The following is a 15422-nucleotide window of genomic DNA, read 5'->3' on the forward strand; positions in this document are numbered from 1 at the left end:
ACGAAGGCGCTTGTTTGGCCAACTTTGCTTAAATGGATATGGGCGACTTGAGAATGTCAACGGATTCTACCAAATATTCTGGCTCTCCTACTGAGCATCTGATGTCCAGAATTATCATAAATGTACACTCTCAGACTAAATATTATGGTGGAAATGCTGACAAAAGGATTTCCGAAGGTTAGAATGGCTCACTGCCTTATGTCTATGGTCAACTGTAGAAGTGTTGCACAACTCTAGTTTTAGAATTGAAATGATGGTGGACGATGTATACTAGTAGCACGACATTTCTCGAACAGGATGCAGCTGTCACTCATGGCCTTCGCTTTCCTTCGCCTTTTGTTTGGTGTCACGTCGAATAAAATTCTAGACATCTCTGGATGGATCCGATAGAGAAATATGTGACGAGCACACATCCTAGTTCATCATGTTTTAACAAAGATTCCCATAATAGCCTGGCTGAGCTGCATTAACCATGGAAAGCTATTCCTAAAAATGGAAGAGCCTCAGGCAGTCATGTCACCCCTTGGGGCTCATCATGTTGTTCTTAGTAATCCTCTCTAGTCTGAGTAGCCGAAACCTCCTTTTATTTTTTAGGCCTGGCTGTAGTATTCAGTGGCTTGTTCTGCTCTGTGATTTCTGGTAATTAACGTTCCTATAACCGGCTGATAACTGTAATACAAAGAAACTCCTCCTGATTGTGTGTTGTGATTAACGTTCACACATGCTGTGTCTAATTCTAATGCCCCCATTGAATTTATATAGGATTATTGTTTTATCAGGGTTTTTTTTCCCTTTTTTTTTTGCATCTTACTTTCATCTCATTAAGTTTTTATATTTTTTTCCTGTCCAGAGGATTTTATGAAAAATTACAATTTGTCTTGTTATAGGAATTAAAGATTTATGCTTCACAACTATGGCCCCAAGGTCATCACTGTTATTAACTATGGGGTTTTCTTGCTTGAAGATGGCCCTTTGTTACTGTGTTTAGATATTTCTTAGTTTTGATTGCTATATCTAGATGTTTTTCTATAAATTTTTAATGTGAGACTTCCTTCTCACAAAGCTGTGCCTTTCTGTTTGGCAACTAGCTGTAGTATAAGCTCTCCTGCAGTGGGATACAATAAGCTCCATCATTTCCATAAGCTTTAAAGGGGTTGTACACTACTCTCTCAACCCCTTCTAAATCCCTATGTTTTCCCCCGGTAAAATAATGACACCTAAACTCAACTCTGGCACCGTTCCAGTGCTGTCAGCACTGTGTCTCCCAGGGATCTCGTGACTATGTCATGTAATACCTGCTGCCAATCAGCATCGGCCTCGCTCTATCTTCCATTGGCAATCAAGGCATCCGGAGGAAGTGAGAGCAGCCGTAGCACTGAGTTCCACCGGATGTCTATTATAGTTATCTGGCAGAAAATGGAAGCATTCAACTGGAGAAAATCAATACCTGCGTTCTTAAACTTTTTAAGATAAATAAGTATGAGGTTTGCAATGTTTAGGCGTATCATGGATATTATTACATTGTTTAAAAAAAAAAAATAGTATTAAATTATCAAATACAATTTTTATAGCCTTTCATGCTTGGCCAACTTTACAGTTTGCCCATTTCGTACTATAATGTGATGTGGTCGTACTTCATAGATCATCTCCTCTGGAAGTGCTGCTTGTATGGGAGAATCCTTCTGTAATTCAATGCTTTATATACATATAATATGTTGGCCAATGGGATACAGAACCGTAGTGACAACGTGTATTTGTCGAAGTATGGACATGTTCATGTGCCCGGTATGTCCTTTCTCTTTTTTTTTTTTTTTTCCCTTAAGTACTACTCAAGCACAGAACTCTGCAAATATTCAGAAACACCTAGTAGAAATGGATCCTAGATGGAAACAGTTTGTGATCCATTAAGAACAGATCCATGTTTTGTTTTTTGATCTTTAATACTGGATCTATCACAAATGGATGACAACCGAACACGTAAACAGAGCTATATCTTGAAAACGATGGACCCAGAAAAATGTCCATTATGTCTATTTGGCTAAGTAAAAGTTCCAAAATGCAAAGAATCTTCTGATTTATTTATTTTTTAAGGTACAATTTTTTTCATTACAACATATTTACATGTAAAATTTCTTACGGAGAAAAAGTTCCATGAGCAAGTTCAGTGCCTTGTTGGTTGTCTTGCGGAACCATTTACTAGCGCCATTGAGTTAATTAAGGAGACATTTTTCAAATTTGACATATAATTAAATTTCCTTATTCTGTGTGACAGAATCGCTGGTCATAGGATCCACTTTTGCAACTGTGCATTCTATACAGAAGTAGAGTACTCGGTGGAGTATTTCCAATCCATTTCCTTTATAAACTTTATTGCAAAAAAGTAAATGTTAAAACAAGGTCCTCGCTGATTTAAAACTGTAATTTGTTGGGATCACCAGAATCGTCAGCTGGTCTAGATTGCTTCCGGCACCAAAGGTTCTGTTTTACGGTAAAGTGGAAATGCTTTAGCGTTTAGGAAGAATCCAGCTCCTGAGAAACATGTGACTCTAAGATGTGACCTATATCGAAGGGAAGTTGGGTTATTTCGTATAGCGGTGTCTCATAAAAAAAAATACCTAGACCCTATAATTTCTATCCCACGAGCCTATATACAGTACAGACCAAAAGTTTGGACACACCTTCTCATTTAAAGATTTTTCTGTATTTTCATGACTATGAAAATTGTACATTCACACTGAAGGAATCAAAACTATGAATTAACACATGTGGAATTATATACTTAACAAAAAAGTGTGAAACAACTGAAAATATGTCTTATATTCTAGGTTCTTCAAAGTAGCCACCTTTTGCTTTGATGACTGCTTTGCACACTCTTGGCATTCTCTTGATGAGCTTCAAGAGGTAGTCACCGGAAATGGTTTTCACTTCACAGGTGTGCCCTGTCAGGTTTAATAAGTGGGATTTCTTGCCTTATAAATGGGGTTGGGACCATCAGTTGTGTTGTGCAGAAGTCAGGTGGATACACAGCTGATAGTCCTACTGAATAGACTGTTAGAATTTGTATTATGGCAAGAAAAAAGCCGCTAAGTAAAGAAAAACGAGTGGCCATCATTACTTTAAGAAATGAAGGTCAGTCAGTCCTAAAAATTGTCCCCAAGTGCAGTTGCAAAAACCATCAAGCACTACAAAGAAACTCGCTCACATGAGGACCTTCCCAGGAAAGGAAGACCAAGAGTCACCTCTGCTTCTGAGAATAAGTTTATCCGAGTCACCAGCCTCAGAAATCGCAGGTTAACAGCAGCTCAGATTAGAGACCAGGTCAATGCCACACAGAGTTCTAGCAGCAGACACATCTCTACAACAACTGTTAAGAGGAGACTTTGTGCAGCAGGCCTTCATGATAAAATAGCTGCTAGGAAACCACTGCTAAGGACAGGCAACAAGCAGAAGAGACTTGTTTGGGCTAAAGAACACAAGGAATGGACATTAGACCAGTGGAAATCTGTGCTTTGGTCTGATGAGTCCAAATTTGAGATCTTTGGTTCCAACCACCGTGTCTTTGTGCGACGCAGAAAAGGTGAACGGATGGACTCTACATGCCTGGTTCCCACCGTGAAGCATGGAGGAGGAGGTGTGATGGTGTGGGGGTGCTTTGCTGGTGACACTGTTGGGGATTTATTCAAAATTGAAGGCATACTGAACCAGCATGGCTACCACGTCATCTTGCAGCTGCATGCTATTCCATCCGGTTTGCGTTTAGATGGACCATCATTTATTTTTCAACAGGACAATGACCCCAAACACACCTCCAGGCTGTGTAAGGGCTATTTGACCAAGAAGGAGAGTGATGGGGTGCTGCGCCAGATGACCTGGCCTCCACAGTCACCAGACCTGAACCCAATCGAGATGGTTTGGGGTGAGCTGGACTGTAGAATGAAGGCAAAAGGGCCAACAAGTGCTAAGCATCTCTGGGAGCTCCTTCAAGATTGTTGGAAGACCATTTCCGGTGACTACCTCTAGAAGCTCATCAAGAGAATGCCAAGAGTGTGCAAAGCAGTCATCAAAGCAAAAGGTGGCTACTTTGAAGAAGCTAGAATATAAGACATATTTTCAGTTGTTTCACACTTTTTTGTTAAATATATAATTCCACATGTGTTAATTCATAGTTTTGATGCCTTCAGTGTGAATGTACAATTTTCGTAGTCATGAAAATACAGAAAAATCTTAAAATGAGAAGGTGTGTCCAAACTTTTAGTCTGTACTGTATATTCGAATAGATTGTTGGCCTTTGTGCCTTCATCAGAAGTAAGAGGTCCAGTCTTTTCCTAGTATATTAAACACAAGCCAATAACATAATGTAAACAAGTGGTTATCCACAACTTGGACAACCCTCTTCTTAAAATTCTCCATGTAAAATTAACAGTCATATACTCTCCTCCCGCACCGATGCTGTTCTAGCGATGTTGATCTGCATGACGACCAGCGGCCGCTACTCAGCTGCAGCTTTCACACTTTCATCCAAGGGAAGTGTGAAGGCTATAGCTCATGGGTCATAAAGTCAAGCGAGTGCCAATACAGTACCAACATTGCTGCAACAGCCTGGTCCAGGAGGGGAGTATGTTTTTTGTTTTTTTTATTTTAAATCGAGGGGTACTATTCCTTTTATGAAGAGGCTGTCCACGTAATGGACAACCCCTCTTTATTAGCTGACTCCCAAACAGAGAAACCTTTCTGACTATAGACACACACATTTGGCTCAAATGACCATTCCAAGCAATAAACTCAAACTTGAACCGTAACAAAAACAATCGTTCAAAGTTTATGTGGGTCATAAATATCTATATTGTGATTAATATTGCAAAACTTTTTCATGTGAATAGTCAGTAATTTGTCGTTGAATTATTCTATTTTCTTTAATTCGAAGTATGTGTTGGAGATCAACTACTGGATTGTTGGGTCAAAAGCAAGAAAAATCTGATCTTGACCGGCGTTATAGAAGCTTAAGGAACGCTTTTTGATTTGGTTGGTTTCATTTAGATGAGATGGAACATCCTTCAAACAGTGGCATTCTGCGCTCCTTTTTTGGGGAATCCGAAAATTATTTTTTCATTTATCACATTTCTTAGCTAATTTACCTGTGGCAAGTAGACCTTCAATATTTCAGCCATGTATGTAAGGTAGGGTTGTCCGTTTTGGCTCCTCTTGGATTGATGGTGACTGTTTATGGTTTGTAGTTTTTATCATTTAAAATTTTTAGGAAGTTGCAATTTTTCTTTAGAGCATCTGAATAATGTTCTTATCCAGGGACTTCATATAGGATGGTAGGCTATATTATGGGGTCAGTGACCAATATTTCATACTTTAGGCATCATTTTGGGTAAATTTAGATTTGTACTCTGTGGAATGTATCAAGCATTTTACTTTTGACTATTTTATGGCCACATTTTTTATGACCAATTTCCAGTAACCTATTTTGTCAGAAATTTTGCTTTCAGGTCACGTAGAAAGGACATGGCACCTATGACATAAGGCTTTCAGAAGTCATGTTTTGAATGCTTTTTAATTTGCAGGCCCTTTTTTCCCCTTTGATACACATACTCCTCTCCTTGTATCTGTGACACTGTCTGGTCTTTTGAAGGACCCTCTATGTCAGGGATGTCAAACTCAAACACACAGAGAGCCAAAATGAAAAACTTGGACAAAGTCACAAGCCAATCCATATACAGTATAATGGGCCCCACATAGTCCTCCAAACAGTATAATGGCACCACATAGATTTCCATACAGTATAACGGGCCCCAAAAAGTCCTTCATGCAGAATAATGGCCCCACATAGGAGTGGTGGTTCTGATGTTGTGGGCCAAATATAATCACTCTGTGGGCCAGAGTTTGACATGTATGCTCTACGTCTAGCTCGTACATTTTGCTCGTGCTAGAACAAAGATCCTCTCCTCGTGTGTTATTCTTTATTTGGAAACCTTTAAAATGTCGATGCTCTGTATGAGAAGGGCATTGCTTTTATGGCGGAACGCAGTGTTTTTATACACGTCATGTTGTATTGCTGATCGTATATCACGTTCTTTATCTCCTCTTTTAAAAATGGTACATGACTCATTTAAGTTCTCTCCTTCTCCTTGCCCCCTGTATAGAGCTATAGATGGCGAATGCAAATAGTTTTGGTTGTGTTAACAATTCACAAATGGGCAAAAGAAATGGTAATTTTGTCGATTAATGTACTGTAGCCGAGCATTGAGGCAAGAGATGCGTGCCTCAAGTCTGAAGCTGGACTTAAGCATGACACAGTTGTCACCCGTATGTTCTCTTGACTTATCCATACCCGAGTGCTCTGCTTTGCCAGTTGCTTTTACGTCTTCAGTGGAGATGGCTGCAGGACATCTCTGGCTGCGGCTCATCTCTCCTAAACACAAAAAAAATTGGATGTTAAGATTCCTACTGCCCGATAATTCTATCCTCCAAAATCATTTGTTGGGGGAAGAGACCGGCAACATTCACATCAGATGGTTGGCCATTTACACCAGAATCAACAGATACTGCCAACTCTCATCTAATGTGTATTGAGGGCCTTTTGGGTTTTTAGTATAGAGATGAGCATTTTCAGGATCCTGGTCTACTAGCCAGGTCAGTATGGAAATGAGCCATATAAATTGCCTCCTACCCACCTGCATCACCAGCTCCTCTTTCGAATAACTGGTCTAATCTAATGTCACAATGCAATGATGACCATGCTCCATTCCAGGCCAGCTAATCAAGAGTAGCCGAATATGCTGGAAGGTAGGAGGTGGTTCGTAGGGTTACCATTCAACGGCCATGGAACGTTTCCGCTGGACCAGGATCCTGTGAATCTATTTGCTAATTTCTAGTATTTGGTTATCTAATGGTATTTGGACAGTATTACACTTGACTTTGTTGAATTCCCGACATATGTGATCATGTTGCCATGCTTTATAAACCCCAGCAGCGCTAATGCTTAGCCTTTTGACTTTTTACAATCCTATGTTGCTGGAATCAAGGAGAATAACCAAGAAGGACGACCAAAAATATATAGGAACAAATATATGAACGGTGGAACTGTAATAGCAATGGCTTTGTGTAAATTCACAGTCATTATTGATAACATTGATTAATTTTGGTCCCAATTGAAAAAAAAAAATGTATCTTGCTTTTTGATTTTATAAAGTTTTTTTTTAATGTTTATTTTTCAGCAATCCATTGTGCCTGCTCACCCCATGGCTCCTCCAAGTCCAAGCACGACCAGCAACAACAACAGCAGCAGTAGCAGCAGCAGTTCTGGTTGGGATCAATTAAGCAAAACAAACCTGTATATTAGAGGACTTCTTCCAAACACCACAGACCAGGACCTAGTCAAGCTCTGCCAACCGTAAGTATCCCGGAGAATTCAAGCCTAGTAGATTGGTCAGTTTAATGCAGCAGTAAAGTTGTCCATAGGCATTGAGATTATCTAATACTAGAATGTTAGAGTTGGAAGTGACCTCCAGGGTCATCCCAATTTTTGCATTGTTAAATTTATTGGGCAGCACTTTTTTTCCTTTTTCCTCATCTTGGTCAAAATGGTTGACACCATGATTGGACCCCTCTTGTAAGACTATGAGGTTTGTCATATGATGGATATGGCAAAGAGTGGAGACATCCTTTATGACACCAAAATGCAAGTGCGCACATGGTTTTAGAAATGTTGAACTAGCGTATGGTTGCTCTTAGACTTTTTAAGGCTTGGATTTTTTTTCCCTAAGGCATCCTTGCAGGAAGAGTAATGTCTAAAATATCTCAAGCAGCAGACCCCACTCTTGCTTTAAGAGAAAAATTGAATTGTAGTTGTTAATCTTCTATCAAAGGAGTCTTGGGTTGAGTCTTGGGTTGAGTCTTGGTTTCATGGACAATGATCACTGGTATCTCTTGATGCTTATATTGGGTTAATTTAAGTTAGTTAACCAGTGATTATAGTATGTTTGGATAGAAACAAATACCTATTATTACAACATTAATTCCCATTGATCATGATCATAGTTTTGCTGCTAATGTTCATATTGACCACTATGGCCGCATCCCCATTAATCCAATGCATTTCCAACCTTATCCCTACACCAGAATTTATTTTACTGGTGAAACTTTATTTTTGTTTTCCCTTTTTCTTGTTCCATTTTAGGGAACTAGCAAAGACTTTCTATGACGATTAATGAGTCAGAGGTTGGTTCCCACGTGTTTACCTGGGCTGTCTACCCTCGTTTGGCCTTATAAAGCACATGTTTTTCCAGATTTGTTTGTCTGGATGATTTGTGTTTTTATTCCCAGTCTGATGATGTCATGCACCTAAAATATTTTACTACGTAAATGTAAAACCAAGTAGAAAAAACATTTCTGGGGCTGGTAGAGGAGTTTGCAAGTTTCTCTTCTTTAGATTTATATTTCAAATCCAGCAGGATAAATGGGACCTTAGATTATAGACTTTGGAAAAATGTCAAGTTTTTTTTAACTTTTAGAAACTCCGATCTGAAGATTACATGGCTGATTTTTGAAGGGGGGGGGGGCGATGTAGCATGGTCAGGGCAGGACGTTCATGTGTCCTCATGTTGCTAAACCTCTCCAACCAAAGCATAATTTATGAAATCCTTAAAGCCTAGTAGTCTGCAAAAATGGTTTAATATGTTTTGACTAAAAATCGGAATTGTGGGCTAATTGGTAAATTAGCTTTCCTGATATTACGCTAATATGTGGTTTTTCATTTGGCTTAATGGAGGCAGTTTCCATTTTGTCTTGGGCACAGGCACTTTATAAATGTGTGTGTGTTTTTTTTTTTGTTTTTTTACAGTTCTAAAAAACAAAATGTAGAAAAAAAGATTTTGAAGATGTTTGCTGCAAATGTAAAGATATTTTGGCAACTTTAGGTAGCAATTGAAGATGTTTGATGTTATATGTATATATTCTGGGACCTATAAACTTTTCTGGGCAAGTAGTAAAAAAAAAGAAAAAGTTTTACAAATGTAATGGTGGCAGGTTTTAGAAACATATGGTTAAGTGAGGCCGGACCTGTAATTTGTTAAAAAGAACAGTCTTTTGTTGTGGTTTGGTTGTGCACCCTTCACTTTCCCAAAAATATATGGTAATATTAAATATAATCAAGTATTATATATGCATGTATGCATATATCTCTCTAAATATACATTGACGTGTTTTTTTTTTTTTTTTTTAATTATTTAAAAAAAACAACCTAAACCTGGCTTAAACAAACTTTTTTTTTTTAACTCTTTGACACGCTGTGGTCATATCTAATGTAAGGTTTATACCCAGCCAAAAGTGATAGTGACAAAAGGATGCCTAGTAATATAACTTGTATTGCCTTCTTAAAGGGAGTGTCCACTACTTTAACACTGATGGCCTATCCTTAGGATAGGCCATCAATATCTGATAGGTGGGGGTGAGACACCGGCACCCTCGCTGATCAGCTGTTCTCCATGTCTGCAGCTGCCCCCAGTCTGACAATGGCCGCGGGCGGGTATTTCACATCTGCCCCCTATTGATTTGAATAGAGGGTGAATGTGCAGCACCTGGCTGCGGCCACTATTCTGTGGACAGAGCTGCGCTGTGCAGCTTCGTAACTGGTCAGTTCTGGCTGACACCAAGAACAGCTGATCGGCGGGAGTGTCTGGTGTCGCACCCCCACCGATCAGACATTGAAGACCTATCCTAAGGCTAGGCCATCAATGTTAAAGTAGTGGACAAACTTTAAGTCTTAAGGCTGTGTGCCCACGTAGCATTTTTCAAGCGTATATGCTGCGGAATTTCCGCAGCGTAAACGCTTGAAAAACGCATGTATATCCGCACCCCATGTTCCCCAATGGGATTCCGCAAGTTCTATTTATTATTATTATTATTATTTATTATTATAGCGCCATTTATTCCATGGCGCTTTACATGTGATAGGGATATACATAACAAAAGCATTTACATAATCTTAACAAAACGAGTCAGCGACTGGTACAGGAGGAGCGAGGACCCTGCCCGCGAGGGCTCAAAGTCTACGAGGGATGGGTGAGGATACAGTAGGTGAGGGTAGAGCTGGTCGTGCAGTGGTGTTTACTGCAGGTTGTAGGCTTGTCGGAAGAGGTGGGTCTTCAGGTTCCTTTTGAAGGTTTCCACGGTCGGCGAGAGTCTGATATGTTGGGGTAGAGAGTTCCAGAGTAGGGGGGAAGCACGGGAGAAATCTTGTATACGAGTGTGGGAGGAGGAGATAAGAGGGGAGTAGAGCAGGAGATCTTGTGAGGATCGGAGGTTGCGTGCAGGTAAGTACCGGGAGACTAGGTCACAGATGTATGGGGGAGACAGGTTGTGGATGGCTTTGTATGCCATGGTTAGAGTTTTGAACTGAATTCTCTGGGCAATAGGGAGCCAGTGAAGGGATTGACAGAGAGGAGAGGCCGGGGAATAGCGGGGGGACAGGTGGATTAGTCGAGCAGCAGAGTTTAGGATAGATTGGAGAGGTGCAAGAGTGTTGGAAGGGATGCCACGGAGCAGGAGGTTGCAGTAGTCGAGGCGGGATATGATGAGGGCATGCACTAGTGTTTTTGCAGAGTCTTTGCTGAGGAATGCACGGATCCGGGAGATGTTTTTGAGTTGGAGTCGGCAGGAGGTGGAAAGGGCTTGAATATGTGGCTTGAAGGAGAGATCAGAGTCCAGGGTTACCCCAAGGCAGCGAGCTTGTGGGACTGGGGAGAGTGAACAGCCATTGACGTTGATGGATAGGTCGGATGGGGGATGTGAATGAGAGGGTGGAAAGATGATGAACTCTGTTTTATCCATGTTGAGTTTTAGAAACCTGTCGGAGAAGAAGGATGAGATGGCGGACAGACATTGTGGGATTCTGGTTAGTAGGGAGGAGATATCGGGTCCAGAGAGGTAGATCTGTGTGTCGTCAGCATAGAGGTGATACTGAAAGCCGTGAGACTCTATGAGCTGTCCCAGGCCGAAGGTGTAGATGGAGAAGAGCAGGGGTCCTAGAACTGAACCTTGGGGGACACCGACAGATAAGTTCTATGCACATGCTGCGGATTTTTCCGCAGCGTTTATGCCGTGTTCAAAAATCCGCAGCATGTCATTTAATTTTGCGTTTCCGCAAGCGGAATTGCCTTTGTCCAATGCATAAAAAACGCAAGGCAATTCCGCATGTGGAAAACGCGTGATAAACGCGCGAAAAATGCGCGATAAACGCGTGCGGAATTCCGCATGCGTTTTTCCGGGAGAGGACTTGCATTTATGCAGCAGAAATTTTCTGCTTCATAAATGCAACGTGGGCACATAGCCTTAAGGGAAGCTGACCAATTGTTGAAAACAGGTTTTTATGTTTAGGTGTTGTCATTTTGTTTTATTTTTTTTTCCCTAGTGGCTAGTGTACAAAATTGAAAGATTAATAATTCCTATCTTTTTAGGAAGAGTTTTCAGCAGGCTTAATACCTGTCCTTGTAATTCTGCCTCTGCTGATAACTCCTCTATACACAGCTGATAACACATAATCCACCAATCACAATAAGTGATGTCACAGCTCTCCCTTCTCGCCCTTCATTCACAATGACCTTTGCACTGGCTCATTACACTTTAATTTAAAGAAGCCCTCCTCCTCTTCCCATCAAAGTTTGTATCCACTTAATATATTGGAATCATCCTATTATACATCACTGTGTTCTTACAATTGCTCATTTTGCTTTTCTACCAGATAATTCTTCTCTTTTCTCTGCTCTATGTACAAACAGGAAGTCTCTTGTCTCTGCATTTATCATTCCCCTCTTCACCTCCTGACCCAGGTGCTCCCTCCTCCCCTCTGTCAGGTACTTTTCCAGTGATGACTCATACAGGGAAAATTGACCTCCTGTTTCTACATAGAGCTTAGAAGGATTCAGCTAGTCAGTTTTTAATAACGTGATGTCATAGACCTAATGGAAAAGAGAAGAATTGGCTGGGTAGAAAGGCAAAATGAGCAATAGTAAGTACAGTGTGCTGTATAATGTGATGACTGCAATGTAGTAAAAGGATAAACCTTTTGATGGAAGGAGGAGGAGTGCTTCCTTAAAATAGGGTCAGTGTGGCCATGTACATGTTTCCTGAAACTGGAAGATTGAGTCAAAAATGTAATCTACCATTTTTCACACCGGTCACTGTGCTTTTTTTTTTTTTTTTATTTTGACTGCAGATTGTGAAAAGTAAAAAAGAAATAAATATATTTAGTACATTTAACACAGAAACATGGCTTAAATAATAAGTAATTTTCTGATTTTGCAGCGGGATCAGACATAGGGACGATCACAATCCTACTATTGCAGATATTAAGCTTCCAATATCGGCTGTTCTGTTGCTTAATTCGGATTATTTCCTTTATAGGCGGCAGCCGTTTTTGTACGTTGGTTACTGATTTCATCGATCTAGTATAACGTCCCCTGTGTATCATGGCTGTGTGGGAAAAATGTGTAGCTTTCAAAGAACCGAAACTGAAGGTTCCCTCCCCGATACGGTCTTACAATTTCACTTCTCTTTTCATAAATCCTTTGCCAATAAACTTCCTTCCTCCATGTGTGCAGTCAGGTCTCATAATTAATCCATACGTCCGATTAGCCACCAGTTTCCGGTTGTCATTTTTCTACTTCTAGAAGACCTGTTAAGTGCACTCCCAGGACAAACCCTTTTAAATGATGTATTCCCCCTTGTAAAATTCTATTTGCCCAATACTCGCCTCTGGCGGCGTTCCAGTGATGGCGGCGCCGGGTTCACATGACATTGGCATGTGAGCCCTGCAGATAATCAGTGGCCATTATTGGACAATTGTGTTCTCCCTTCCCTCGAATGGATGTGTGACGAGCAGGAAAAGTGAGGCGCGCAGCCGCTGATTGACCACCCCTTAATGTACGCTCTTTAAAAATGTCTGTTGTTCATGTATTGATTTTTGATGGCCATTCACTTTGTTGAACCTGAAAAGTCATACAAACAAATTACTCTAAATGACTTTTCCTAAGTTTTTTTAAGTAAAAAAAGAAACCAAAGTACTTGGAGAAAACCTACAAGCTCCATACTGATGTTTTCCATAGTCTATTTGACCCCAGGATTCCAGTACAAAACCACTGACCATAAAATAACCATAAGTCTTCCAATATAACTTTACTAAATTTTTCCAAAATATTGCAGAATTTAACCTCCTTTTTCTGAAGCAACTGGAAATTGTAAGAAATGACCTCATAGGCCGTCTACTGCGGGTGACCTTGCAGTTTGTCTAGACAGACAAATACGACGTTACATCCTTGTAAATGAATTTTTTTTTTTTTAATTTGTTTCCTTTGCTGAAATAAAAATCATTTATAAAGGATTACGATTAAAGGGACAGAAATCCCTCACGCTGTCTCTTGCGAAACTCCACTAAAAGCAAACAAATCCACCATAGACTGAACTGACAATAAAAGGGATTTTTTTTTTTTTTTTTTTTTTTTTTATCAGTAACAACTTGGATGAAAAGTCAGGTGCAAATTTTCTATACACCCTCCTGATGACTTAGTACCTTAACAATATATATATATATATATATATATAATATTAGTACAGACAAAAAGTTTGGACACACCTTCTCATTTAAAGATTTTTCTGTATTTTCATGACTTTGAGAATTGTACATTCACACTGAAGGCATCAAAACTATGAATTAACACATGTGGAATTATATACTTAACAAAAAAGTGTGAAACAACTGAAAATATGTCTTATATTCTAGATTCTTCAAAGTAGCCACCTTTTGCTTTGATGACTGCTTTGCACACTCTTGGCATTCTCTTGATGAGCTTCAAGAGGTAGTTTTGGGGATTTTTTTCTTATTTTTAAATGCATGTATTTTTGGCTACAAATAAGTTTTATTTCAAATTTAAAAAAGGAAGTTTGCCTTGTATCGCCTGTGAATCACAGTACGTAGCAGAATTGAGTTACCGGAGAATCTATCAGTGAGCTCATTCTAAGTTATAACTTTCATTTTCTTTTTTCTAAGCACCACATAGCTGATCTATGACCACAATGGTAGAGCCCAACGTTCATGTGGTCATAGATTGCCTGCAAGGAGTTCAGAAGAAGACTAAGGGTAAATTCTCCATCAGAACGATCTCATTCTGCAGCCAGCAATAGGAAGCGCAACAGAGAAACTATATATAGTAGGTAAACTGCAAAATTTGTAATGAAACCAATTTATTTTTAGCCAAAAATACAATAAATTACCTAAAATATACAATTAAAGGGCGTGGGTACCTTTTTGAGGTTTCTGTTTCTTTTATAAGCCACCTATTATACAACTTTCCCAATTTTAATCTGAATGTTTTTTTTCTAATAAGGGGTAAGTTGGTAAGCAGCCTTTATTGTTGTGGCTTCCAGTTGCCCAATTTTTATTTACCTCTTTGCTCCCCTCCCTTCACAATGACCTTTGCACACGTACATTAACCACAATGGTCAGATACAGATCCCATCTTTTGTATTGAAGTGTCTAATGAGCAAGTGTTGTTTCCTGAAACTACAGGAAATCGCAGATCTTGAAACTCTTCTGATGTTTGGTTATTTTTCTGCCTATCAGGAGCTTTCTTACTGCAATTTATGGGGGAGCTTTCTGCTACTAATTCAATATTGGTCAACCTTTATATTTTCCTTTTAAAGAACTTGGCAAATTGGCTAGGAGGCATAAGCACCAAGGGCCGAATTAAAGGCCGGAGCTTTTATACATCAGGCTTAATGAAGGCCGCTCTAGCGTAAGATGTGCCGAATTTATTAAGAGGTGTGCTCCTCTTTTTAATGAATTTTGTCCAATCTTTTCATCTGCTGTGCACTACTGCCAGAAATGTCCTCCATCCAGTAGCTGGCATATCATTTTTTTTTTTTTTGTGTAATGTCACTTTTGAGGAGTAAATTGCGATGAACTTGTCAGGTGTGATCGGTCATGCTCCGTCTCCCCTTAGCTCTGCACACTTTTCGAAAAGTTGAAATGCCAAAACTTTTGTGCAACTTTTAAGTCTCTAGGTAACCTTTTGGCAGTGCAGGAGAAGCTGCTTTTTTTTTTTTTTTTTTTTTTTTTGCAGAATGGTAAGCATTTCTTCTCGTACTTTAATTTGTACTGAGCCATTGGAATTTTTTTATGTGGACAATCCCTTTAGGCAATTTAAAAAAGACAAATGTTAAGGTTTTGGTTTTCATCAAGCAAATGTATGAAAACCGGATCTATTACTACAAAAACCCTTTTCCTTCCCCTCTGTAATTAGTGTTATAGGTGCTAATGGCTCCATTACTTCTAATGAAGGTGCTCCTGAATCTACACAATGTGACTACCAAGTACCAGGAGATGGTTCTTGGATTCCAATAATGGTTCTTGGATTATGAGT

At 39.6% G+C, this 15422-nt stretch overlaps 1 protein-coding gene across 6 annotated transcripts in view; it reads left to right on the forward strand.

Annotated features, from left to right (window-relative positions):
• Positions 1-15422, forward strand: part of RBMS1 (RNA binding motif single stranded interacting protein 1) — a 383160-nt gene that overhangs the window by 280552 nt on the left and 87186 nt on the right. For all 6 annotated transcript variants that reach the window (XM_073647067.1, XM_073647068.1, XM_073647069.1 and 3 more), the window contains exon 2: positions 7224-7399. In XM_073647067.1, the coding sequence (XP_073503168.1) occupies positions 7224-7399 (176 nt within the window). The remainder of the gene's footprint in view (positions 1-7223; positions 7400-15422) is intronic.

This window comes from Phyllobates terribilis, unplaced genomic scaffold (genome assembly GCF_046119375.1).
Source record: "Phyllobates terribilis strain yellow unplaced genomic scaffold, ASM4611937v1 Scaffold_9__5_contigs__length_417890890, whole genome shotgun sequence".
Taxonomy (NCBI): Eukaryota; Metazoa; Chordata; class Amphibia; order Anura; family Dendrobatidae; genus Phyllobates; species Phyllobates terribilis.